Source organism: Stegodyphus dumicola, chromosome 2 (genome assembly GCF_044657685.1).
Source record: "Stegodyphus dumicola isolate Sdum_Otavi_A_Nest chromosome 2, ASM4465768v1".
Taxonomy (NCBI): domain Eukaryota; kingdom Metazoa; phylum Arthropoda; class Arachnida; order Araneae; family Eresidae; genus Stegodyphus; species Stegodyphus dumicola.
The window spans coordinates 13177950-13190977 of record NC_140769.1 but is presented as its reverse complement, the minus strand read 5'-3'; the positions used below and the strand labels follow the sequence as shown (position 1 = coordinate 13190977).

The window sequence follows — 13028 nt, the reverse complement described above, 5'->3', positions numbered from 1 at the left end:
ACATACCATCTTGCTTTGTAGTAACAATCACAGCATCACTTCTTGGACCATCACCAGGACTCGTGAAACATAAAACAGTGATATGGTAAGATGTATACTTCTCCAAATCACCAACTATTGCATTTTGTTCAGCTAAGGGATCTAATGGACTTGGAGCAACAAGTACTGTATGAGTTGGAGTTATGCCAGATTCAGGATCTCCTAGCCAGGTTTGAAGCTAAAACAATATGAACCAATTAAAAATATTCTTTTAATTAAACCAAAAGTAGAAATGGTATTAATGATCTAATATTTAGACATCAAAAAGCACACAACAACAAACAACAATTTTCAATGTCATTTTGTACTACTACATATGAAAAATTCAGAACTCATACATATTTATAAAATAATATAATTAAATCTTAATCTCAAAGAATTTTTTGCTCATAAAAAACAGTCATCCAAATAACAGGAATTTTACAGTTTGATGCTGTATTTTAATTACCAAGTAAACATGGTAAAACAAAATCCTGTAATATTGTTCTTTGCATTTTTCCAAAATTTTAAGAAAAGCAAATGAGCAAATGGCATGTTTATTATTAAAAAATAAAGTAAATTTTAATTAATAATATACATTAATTTTAAATAATTATACTATCACAAAATTTATTAAACATTTTTGTAGGCCCTAATTGTGAATATCTGATATTCTGAGTTACCCACAGATCCAAATTCAAATGTTTATGAGCATATATTTTTGAATTTAAAATTCCATAATATATTTTTTACAACTGATCTAACCTTACAATTTTAACATTTTCTAATATATATTTTTTTAATCTAAACTTGTCTTGCACATCTTAGTTTTAATCAAGTATTTATTAAAATTAAACATACCAAATTTGATTTAATTTTCCAAAATAATAATAAAAATATTCACAACTGTCACATTTCGATTATAGCCTTTTAGCAAGATACTACAACCCTCTGTTTAAGAAAAGTAGTTAAAACTGAGAATTTGTTAATTCTTTCATTCAATTAATCTGTTAATTCATTCAATTTCGACATTTTCAGGAAAACAAATTATCTCTAAACACATTTTACATGTATCATTCAAATATTTCCTCACCAAACAATTATCCATAGCAAACTCAAACTTTAAAAACCATAATTTTTAACTTATCATAAAATAAAAAATTTAATCCAGGTTGGGTATTCTTGAATTTTCATAATTTTAGGATTTCTTTTAATTTTGTACAGCAGAGAAAAATTATGACCTGGAATAGCTAACAATAATTATCACAATAGAATACTGAAAATCTGCCAACACATGAAATTGAAACAACCTCTTAAATGCCAACAATCAAAGAAATGCAGAGAGATTTGACAAATTCTGGTGTCGCTCGGAAATTATTAGCAACAGATTTCCTTGTTCAGTATAAACACATGCTTATTTATACATTTCATTCAAAACATTTATTTAACTAAAATAATTTATTCCATAATACCAAATTGTTACATTTAACTAAAATACAGCACAAAGTCCGTAATCTGGACGTCAATTATCCGGAATGATCTATAATCCAGACCTCAAAGCCACAAACTTTTTTTTTGTATGCTTTATGCATGCATGTTTAATGTATAACAAACGGTATAAGCTAGGCTAAAATTATCTTTACTGATTCTAAGGCATTTAAGTTAATGTTGCGCTGTTCCTTAACCTTCTAAATGGATACGGCTTATTATTTTTTGCAAACTGTTAGAGCAATTTTATAAAAATTAAGCCTGAACTTTCGATTATGTCAAAAAGAGTTTCCAATTCTGGAGCTGCCAAAGGATCTACAAAGCAAAAGCATGTTTCGATGTCCATCAAACAAAAAGTGGAATTGCTAAAAGAATGGATAAAGGCATATCAGTCTCAAAATTATGTGAGGAGTATGATATTGGATAGTCTTTTGTATATGGCATAAGCAAAAAGAAAAAGGAAATTTTTGAATTTTTTGTGGATTCTGACACCCCACTTGCAACGAATAACAGAAAAAGGGTTTGTTATGCTAAAGTTGACGATCATGACAAAGTGATGATTGAATGGGTCAGACAGCCTCGCCACGAGAGCGTGCCATTGACGGGTTCAGTGCTAATGGCTCAAGCCAAAATATTTCATGAAGAAATGAACTTAAACACCGAGTGCACATATTCAACAGGTTGGTTAACCAAATTTAAAAATCACCATGGTATAAGACAAAAAAAATTTCAGGTGAAAAAGCTTCAGCTGATACTGAAGCTGCTGAACAATTTGCAGACGAATTCATTGAACTCATTACTAGTGAACAATTATCTCCAGAACAAATTTACAATGCTGATGAAACTGGTCTTTTCTGGCAATATGTACCGCAAAACATGTTAGCAACCTCTACAGAAAAGGCTTGAACTGTATCAAAGATTCTAAAGCAAGATTAACAATTTTAGCGTGCACAAATGCTGCAAGAACGCACAAGTGCAAATTTTTCGTAATCTGAAAACATGCAAGACCTCGAGCATTTAAAAAAGTAACGATTTTCCCCATTATATATCGTGCAAATAAAAGAGCATGGATGACACAAGCGTTGATGAATGATTGGTTTAAAAATCCTTTTACACCCGAGGCTCAGCGACATTTGAATTCGGTTGGTTTACCTAATGCCTTAAAAATAGTCCAGATTGTTGACAACAGTTTGGCTCATACTTCACTTAAAGTTTTAGTGAAAGATAATATATTTGTATTATTCTTCCCTCCAAATTGTACGCCTGTCATTCAGCCTATGAATATTGGAATAGTGACGAGCTGAAATGCAAATATAAAGTAGCATTTTTAAAATCTATGTTAAATTTCTTGAACAATGGCAAGACCATTCAAGACTTTTTGAAATTTTTTAGCATAAAATCTGCTGTGTGGAGCATCGTATGATTGTGGGAGGATGTGTCTCCAGATACATTAAAAAATACTTGGCATAATTTATGGACAGCTGCCATATTTCATGGTGAGGACAATGATGATAATAGCCATGAATTTGAAGGTTTTCGAACATCACAAATTAAAGGTGAAATTTTCCAGTTATTGGATTTTGTAAAGAAATGTGGAGAAGCGGTAATAAATGAAGATGATATAACAGACGTTTTTCATTACGAAGACAATGCCCCAATCATCAATTAATTTATGGACAGCGAAATCTGTAGTATGGTTCTAGATCCAGAAAATACCACTTCCGATAATGAAGAAAGTGACAGAAGTTATTGAAAACGAAAAAATTTCGATTGACAAGTTAGTAGGTATTCTCGACACAGCAATTACAGGACTTGAACAGTGGACCTTTGTAACTGAACAAGAAATTATGTCTGCTTATAAAATTAAAGAGAAAGTATTAGCACAAAAAAGCAACCTTAACAACTTAAAATTTGAAAGAAATGCTTAATAAAGTAAACAAATAAATATTAAGCTTTTTTTTTTTTGTAAATTTTGATACCCTTTATATCATAATTGCTCTTTATTTCATAAATTATGATTTCATATTTTTAACTGTATAATTTCTGTATGCCATCTTTCCAGATTTAAACTGATGATCTATAATCCGGAAAAAACCCTAATCCAGAATCGACGAAGTCCCGACGAGTCCAAATTACAGACTTTGTAATGTATAACATGTATTATACTAAAATATTAATATTTATTTAACAAGCAACTTATTCAGAGCAAAATTTGTACCTCTAAATAAAGATAAATCTTGTGCTGCTGTTTTTAATCCAGAAAAATTGCAGTAATTAGAATTTTAATAACATTTTACTAACAAGGCAGCTGCCAAAATGTTTGCACGTGGGCTAAAGATACTAACTTTACATCAGGAACCATACCAAATAAATTCAAAGTGTTTTCACCCAAAGATGATTCCTGGATAAGATTTTAACACAAGTGGTGGATTTTATAATTTATCATCAAATATGAACATTAAATGATGAAGGATCTAACATTAGTTTATTGAAAAAAGGCAACTGACCATAGCGAAAATTTATTTAAATAAACGTGAATACATTTTTGAGCATTTTGAATGTAATATGCGTAATGCAGTTTGGATATATTGTTAAGAGTTGCCACTTCCATTCCATGCTATATTTTGCACCAGTAATAACATTTGGCAATGGCTTGGTCTTGTTGCCAGAAAAGTACCAAGACAGCATTAAGATTAAAATTTAAAAAAATAATTTTTTGGCATATCAGGATGGTAGAAACTAAAGCATCCTAAAATTTTAAAACAAACTGTAATCAATGCATGTTTGAAAAATAATTATTATATGCCTTTTAGCTTCATTTATTTATTTTGTATAAATATATCTAATATATATTTTTATAAAAAATCAGAAAGAAATGGATCCCTTTTATACGTTTTTGTAAAATTTAATTATATTAACTTTCTTATATAATCTAGTGACTTTTTGATTATAACTTGGAATTTTCAAAACTAAAATATGCATCTCAGGTCCTAAGCTATAAGGAGTTTTTGGTCTTAATATTTATGCTTACATGAAGAAACAAATATGGTTATCAACAAATAACTAAGCCTAATATTGAATGTTTAAAATAGTATACAAAAAACTTCTTATAACGAAGCTAAATGCACAAATATATTTAAATCTGTTACATTACTTTGTATCCTTGATTGATTCCATTAATAAGCTGTGGATCTGGAGGTTTCCACCACACATGGATTGCTGTAGAATTAACTGCTTCAGCTCGAACATCCGTAGGTGCTGACTGAGGCACTTCAAAAGAAAGTATTTGTGAACATACAAAATTATGTGAGAAAACATAAATATTACCAAACTAAGAAAAACAATTACCTCCTTCTCGTGTGCGAATGTATATACTCCCAGAATAAACCCCAACTCCTTTTTCATTATATGCTGCCACTTGAATTTCATAATTCTGCCACACAATTAAATCTTGAAGAAGAAAACTGTGTTGAGCTTCATTTGTGATATTGTTATAAGCCCATGGACTTGCAGCATAGCCAGCAAGTTTGTAGCGAATCATGTAGCCAAGTAAATTGCCATTACGTTCATCTTCAGATGGTTTCTGTAATCCAATAAATAAATAAAGAAAGAATATCTTTAGACTGCATTATACATTTTTAAAACACAAAATTGCTCAGAAAATTTTCAAATAAACTTTCTAATGCACATTAATTTATAAAATGCAAACAACATATATGCATACATACATAGGAGAAGAATAAAAGCAATTTATAGACAAAATTTTAAATTAATGAATGTAAATTTGATAATAGTTTCAATAATAATAAATTAATTTCAAGCTGATTTCCTTTCATGGGCTCAAAACGAAAGGAAAACAAAACAAACAAAAATGCAGGGTCTGTGATCAAAACAGGAGCAAGTTTAAACAGGGAAATTGCAGATATTTTTCTTGATCCATTCTTTTCTTGATCTCAAATTTAGATTCCACTGATATTCAAACTTTAAGGCAGTGTGACCCAATAAAAATACAAACGAACCTAAAAAACATTTTTACAACCCCAAGGCAGAGCATCAACCCTTAGTTATATACAGTCAAAAGTCGTTAATTTGGACACCCATAATCCGGACCTCAAATCTACAAACTTTCTGCGCATGCGTCGCTTTGACGCATGCGCGTAAGACCTTTACGGCTGCGAATATGTGTGTGCGCATGCGCATAATACGTTTACGCAAGCGCGTTTAATGTATAACGGACGTTATAAGCTAAGCTGAAATGATCTAATTCAGGTAATGTTGCAGATTGCGTTGTTCCTTAATCTTCGAATTGGATCCGGCTTACTATTTTTTGCAGACTGTTAGAGCAATTTTATAAAAGTAAGCTTGAACTTCCGATTATGTCAAATAGAATTTCCGATATATATTTACTAATATGTAAAAGATCTACAAAGCGAAAGTATGTTTCGAAGTCCATTAAACCAAAAGTGGAATTGCTGCAAAAAATGGATAAAGGCATATCCTTTGATTATCAAATCATTCCGAAATATGTTTATCAATTTCACGCTGCTCTGCTGGGGAAGGGAAACGACACGGCGCGCAATGAATTGGAAGTTGATCTGTCAGCACTATCCTTATCTTCAGGGCAAATGTTTTTATTTTATTTGGCTTATAATTCCTTACTAAATGTAGTATTTCATCTCGATGTACTCCGTCTTTGATATGATTTAAATCAAATTCCTCCTCATTATAATTCGCTTCCGATAGTGAAGAAAGTGACACAGAGGTTATTGAAAACGAAAAAATTTCGATTGACAAATTAGTCGGTATTCTCGACACAGCAATTATAGGACTTGAACAGCGGAATTTTGTAACTGAAGAAGAAATTATGTCTGTTTATATAATTAAAGAGGAAGTATTATCACATAAAACAAAGCAACTTAAACAACTTACATTGAAAGAAATGTTTAATAAAAAAAAAATAATAAATATTAAGCTCTTTTTTTTTTTTTTTTTTTTTTGGCAAATTTTGATATCCTTTAGATCATAATTGTTCTTTATTTCATAAATTACGGTTTCATATTTTTAATTTTATAACTTCTGCATGCCATCTTACCAGATATAAACTGATGATCTATAATCCGGAAAAATCGATAATCCGGAATCGCCGAAGTCCCGACGAGTCCGGATTAACGACTTTTGACTGTACTATCAAGTCGGTTAAAAAAAATCAAGGTTTTATTCACCTTGTAACCCCTCTCTCCCTAAATTTCTGTGACCCTAAGTTTGACTATTATCGCTGGACTAAATGATCATGAGTGGCTGCAGGAGTGGAGAAGAAAGAGAATAGTGTGCATCATCTACAACAGGATGACAAAAAATGACATCAACAACAAGTTTCCACAGAGAATAAGGAAGTAGTTGGTGTATTCAGATTTGATCTGGAGCTATGGCTGCTAGAAAGACATTAGAGTGAACTAAACCCAGTTTGAAGAATAACAATTTTATTTTAGATGTGCAGCAACTCATTGACAATGACTCTTCTATCACAATTTGTGGGATTTTTTTTTTTTTTTTTTTTTTTTTTTTTTTACATCTGCACCACAGGAAGAAGATATAGACATTTACTAGGAAGAATCTGCCAGCATACATGGCCAATCACTCCAAAAAACTCAGCAATGACTTGAGATTAACCCAATTATTTATAATGTGTGGGATGCAAGTCAAAGGATCACTAATGAGACTGCCTGTATCAGAAAGATAATCTGCCAGGCATTTGAAGTTTATAAAATACGCCTATTTTTATATGCAAGGTTATATGGAGGCTGCAACTGATACTAAAGGTGCATTTATTGAATACTTCCACAAACTCTTATTCCTTGAATTTTCCATAAATATTTTAAATTAGGACTTTTTGAAATGTTTTTCTTTAATACACACACACATACAATGGATGGACAAAAATATGGAAATACCTTGTGAAATGCATGTTTGAAAAGAAAGATTGATTTTAATGAAATATGTAGGTGGCGCTGGCGTTTTTGACTACTGACGCCACCTATACAACTTCGCAAATGTGCTAAACAGTTCAGTTGTTGTCGGAGTACTGTTATGTGAGGTTGTCATTGCATTATGTCAGAGTTAACAGACTTCGAACGTGGGCAAATTGTTGGAGCACGTATGGTAGGTGCTTACGTAAGCAAGGTAGCCGAGGTGTTTAGTGTTTCAAGAGATACTGTATCGAAGATTTATTTTGCATATTTGAAAAGCGGAAAAACATCATCTGCTAAATCAGAGCGTGGACGAAAGTGTGTCCTGAGTGATCGTGACAGACGATCATTAAGGGCAATTGTGACGAAAAATAAGAAGTCCACAGCTGCAAAAGTTACTGCTGAAATGAATGTTATGTTACCGAACCCTGTGAGTACCAAAACAATTAGAAGGGAGCTTCATAAACAGGGAATTGCTGGCCGTGCTGCAATTGAGAAGCCACTCATCAGTGATGCTAATGCCCATAACATGAATCAGTGATGCTAATGCCTGGACTATAGCGCAGTGGAAGCGAGTAATATGGTCTGACGAGTCTTCTTTCACATTATTTCCCACTTCTGGCCGAGTTTACGTCTGGAGAACGCCATCTCAAGCCTATAATACAGACTGCTTGTTGCCAAAAGTGAAACATGGCGGGGGTCCTGTTATGGTTTGGGCAGCCATATCGTGGTTCTCTGCTAGCCCCATGATAACTGTGTCAGGGCACATGACTGCCAAGACTTATGTGAACATTTTGGCCGATCAAGTTCATCCCATGGTACAAACTTTGTTCCCCAATGGTGATGGTGTCTTCCAAGACACCAAAGCCCCTGTGTTCTTACAGCTTACATTGTCCAGGACTGGTTTTCTGAGCACGAGGATGAGTTGTCCCATCTCCTCTGGCCACCACAGTCACCAGACCTGAATATTATCGAACCTTTGTGGTCTACATTGGAACGGAAAGTGTGTTCTCGTTATCCACCGCCAACATCGTTATCTGAACTTGCCACCGTTTTGCAGGAAGAATGGTATAATATTCCCTTGGCAAACATACAGGAACTGTATTTATCCATTTCGAGAAGACTGCAAGCTGTTTTGGATGCCAACGGGTTTCCTACACCATATTAAGCAAAGAAATATGTTTTTTAAAGGTGTTTCCATATTTTTGTTCAACCCCTGTATATATATATGCATATATATTATATGTGTGTATATATATATGTGCATATATACATATATATGTGTGTATATATACAGATGTGTAGTGTTTGTAAAAAAACTTCCTAGGTATATGAACCACTACCGACCAATACGTTCAGCCAATCGAAATAAAATTTCAGATATTGTTATTTGAAGATATATGCTTGAAATTGTGATGATATAAAACAATAGAGCTTTCATGGTTATGGTTAAGACCTAAAAAAGTTTGAAATTTTCAAATGGCAACACCTACTTTTTTCCTGTGCAAATTGATCAGCGCATTGAAAAACCATAAATGACCTTGAAATGATATATATATGATAAAAATTGCAGGCATAAAACATTTGCAAAGAAGAGTATTGTAAAGGACCAATGACAGCACAAGAGAGTAGAGGGAAAAATTTTTTATTGAAATTACTCATTTTTTAAATGTCCACCTTCGCAGATAACACATTTCACACAGGAGATTGCAGACAACAATGACTAATGTCATTGCAAGCAGAATCTGTATAATTTCACAATTCATGCCACTTTTCAATTCTGATAAATTTCATAAATTTGATGTGTACACCTTATATTTCAGATAACCCCAGAACTAGAAATTCATCGGACTATGGCCAGGGGATCAAGGCGACCATGAAACTGTAAAGTTATGGAAAATGACTCAATCTTAAAATGTACAAACTGAAAACTTGTAATTCCAATGAAAGTTTTTCAGGTTGTCATTGGTCCTTTACAATGCTATCCTTTGTAAATGTTTTAGGTAGCATTTCGTTACATGTGTATTGTTCCAACGCCATTTTAAAACTTCAAAATGTCTTCTTTATAACCATAACTGTGACAGCTCTTTTGTTTTAATTCATTATAATCTCAAACACATACCTTCAAATAACAATATCTCAAATTTCATTTCGATTGGTACCGCACATTCATATATCAGGAACTTTTTTTATTACCACACTTATTTTAAAGCTACGGTCTTTAAATGTCACTTCGTGTTCATGGTGCATTCATATTTTCCATCCTAATATTTTTGCAGATGGCTTCCAATGGTTTTCCTGTGACAGCATCTAACAATCTGCCATCTTGTCAGGTTTGCATTGCTATGGGATTCTGAGTTGTCTAAGTGTACCCTACCCCTTCTAAACGTTTGTCCCTCTAGTTTTGAATCAGCTCCTGTGTATGCATAGTTTGCACATAAACACACGCACTTTAAAATAAAAAATAAATATAAATAGTAAACGTAACTAACCTGCCATTGCAACATGATTGACGTAGATGATCTAGCTCCACCTACAACACCCTGTGGTGGTCCACTAGGAGCTGCAAAATAAAAGAAATGTGTTACAGGGGAAGGTATCACAAACATAAGACTTGATACACTTTTACCATAACTAATTTCACTTTCACTGGTCCAAATGGGAAAAAGAAAGAATTCACGAAAATTCCCATCTCCTTAATTTTGACAGTCTAAAATACTTTACACTTGTTACAAATGAAATATTTTTATCAGAATTTCAGAATTTTTATACAACAGGTAACTCTCAATTTCCCTGTTATGACCAGATAAGTATGATCATGAGCAGCTCATCTGATATTATGAATAGATCTGAAACATAATAATCATCCAAATATAAAGGGAAGTCATGTGTTTATTATTATTTTTTTATTTTAAAACATATACTTTTTGACACTATAAGTGAAACTGAAGAAACTTGTTTTATTCTCAAAATATTAAAAAAATAAGTACGGTTTGCCGCTGCTGTGAATCTTGTATAACTATTGATAGTCATGAATAATCATCAAAACAAAAAAGTGCTTTTTTTTTTTTTTTTTTTTTTTTTTTTTTTTTTTTTTTTTGTCACAGATCTTGTTACTAGTGACGACAGTACAAGTCTACCCAGCTTCATCTCAATTTTGATTGAAAATAGTCTGAGGGATAAAATCTAAGGCTATACTATTCTTCCATTACTTTTAAGTACTCCATTACTTTTTTACTTTTTACTTTACTTCCATTACTTTATTTTATTCTTACATTTTAAGTGGTTGCTCTGATTAAAACTGATTTCAAATGATTGTACAGAGTCACTGTAGTTACAAATATCCATGCCTCATGTGGGATTCAAACTATAATCAATTAGCAGAGGAATCTGGAAAAAAAAAAAAACTATATCAAACAGGATGGGCTACATTTCTCTAATTCTTTTCTTTGAGAAGCTAAACAAATGTCTGAATATTTGCACAACAGGATTTTCAACTAGTATTCAATTTCTTGCAACATTCACATATTTCACATAAGATATAAGAGTACATTAAAACACTGTAAACAATAAACAGAAATTAAATAAAAAAAAATACTTAAACATTGGGGGAAAATGTGTTAAAAGAGAAAATTTATAAAGAAAGAATAACTAGGACTATTTGTATCTTCATTCATTTAAACTAATCAGTCAAAATCATCCCTACACTGCCAGAATCGCATAAACGATATGTGATAAGGTGGGAATGTTATTTAACAGCTGCCTGGCATACTGAGACACTATTTTGTAAGTTATGTGTGCATATAATGTAGAAGGCTGTTGATATAATCTAGTTTTATAAAGACCTGATTGTCAGCCCAAGAGCTAGGAACAAGTACCTTGAAACCTAAACTGCTCATCAGGCATACACAGGCTTGCTGCCATCAGTAGCTATGGAAAGTGGAAGGACATTGAAATTAGCAGTAGATGCTGAGGTATTAGATTTTCAAACTAGTACAGTAAATGTGGGTATTAGACTGTCCTGCATGGTGTCTGTTGGTGGCTCAACTGACAGCTGAATAAAACGTAGATCTAATTACAAGTGCATGAGCACAGAGTTCATTCGATTCTATTGGATACGAGAGACTGCAGCAGATGCCTCTCTCATGTATAACCCAGTATCACTAACATGTATGGCTACAGTAGGCCATTAACATAATAAATGCAACAACTGAAAAGAGTTGCAAAGTGATATGAATCATAATTTCTTTTACATCACATCTATAATAGTTAAATAATTATATCTATAATATTCATCACATCTATAATAATTGATTAAAACATGTGCTGAATGTAAAATGCTGATGACTATTATGTTTTAATGGATGTTTTCATGGACAAACTGAGACAAATGATTTTTGTAGAACATATGATGACCATACGAGACCTAATGACCAGTTCCCCTTTTCATAGTTTGTTTTCCCCACAGAAAATGGACTCTTCTAGCAGGGCATTGTTTATAGTCACAAGTTGTGTTACAATGATTTAAGAAACATGGTAATAAATTGAAATTGATCTCATAACTCGTCAGATATTAACCATTCTAAAGACATATGGAATGCCATTAAGCATCAGCAGATTCACCTTCACAATCAACAGGAATTGCACGGCCTTTACTTATAGATCTAGCAAAAGTTTCCTCCAGTCATTTTGCAAGGACATGGCTAATCCATAACAAGATGGGTTGCAAGTGTTTTGCATGCCAAAGGTAGTCAACATTACATTAGGAAAGTGGTTATAATGATTTGACTGCTCGATGTACCTAATTTTTAATTATAATTATTCACATAAATTTTCATAAGAGAAAAATTTTGGATGAAATAAGGTTCTTAATACTCACGCTCAGGAGGCAAATGTATCACTTCTGTAGCAGCACTTGGATTACCTTCACCAACGCCATTGACTGCACTCACCCGGAATTCATAACTAGAAGCAGGTTTCAAGTCTGTCAAAATGATGTGCCTCTGATTCCCGGAAATATTTGTTCGAGCAGTTACCCATGGCAATAGATATTCCATTTCAGAATCTTTAAAATAAAAAAATAAACAAACAAAACTTTGAAACACAGTAAAAAAGATAATGATAACACTTCATATTCAAATTATTTAATATGGCTTCAATGAAAATTCAACTAATACCCCGTTCAGTAAAAAACTTCCTGAAATTACCCTCTTCATCACTAGCATGAGTTATATATAGCATCTACAAAATGCTTCCTATTAGCAATTGCTGATTAAATCCAGCATCCATAAAATATTTGTCCAATTATATTCCCCCTTGGGATCCACCATATGCTTCACAATCAATGCTAAGAACCAACTATATCCCCCAGAATCCATGAATTAATATATTTACTTATGTATTTTCCCCTCTTTTCCTAGTAATTTCACTGATTAAAAACCAGGAGGGGAAATGTACATGGTGCTAACTATTTCTGAAGAGACAGCTTAAATGATCGTAACAGCACATTAAAAAGCACACATAAAGACAAACTATTACTATTATACTATTATATGC

General features: G+C 32.6%; 1 protein-coding gene across 1 annotated transcript in view; it reads right to left on the bottom strand.

The window, feature by feature from the left end:
• Window positions 1-13028, bottom strand: part of sdk (sidekick cell adhesion molecule) — a 105290-nt gene that overhangs the window by 43580 nt on the left and 48682 nt on the right. Inside the window, exons 12-16 of the mRNA XM_035361940.2 lie at window positions 12352-12537; window positions 9965-10035; window positions 4855-5089; window positions 4661-4776; window positions 7-217 (exon numbers count right to left, since the gene is read on the bottom strand). Coding sequence (XP_035217831.1) covers window positions 7-217; window positions 4661-4776; window positions 4855-5089; window positions 9965-10035; window positions 12352-12537 — 819 coding nt within the window. The remainder of the gene's footprint in view (window positions 1-6; window positions 218-4660; window positions 4777-4854; window positions 5090-9964; window positions 10036-12351; window positions 12538-13028) is intronic.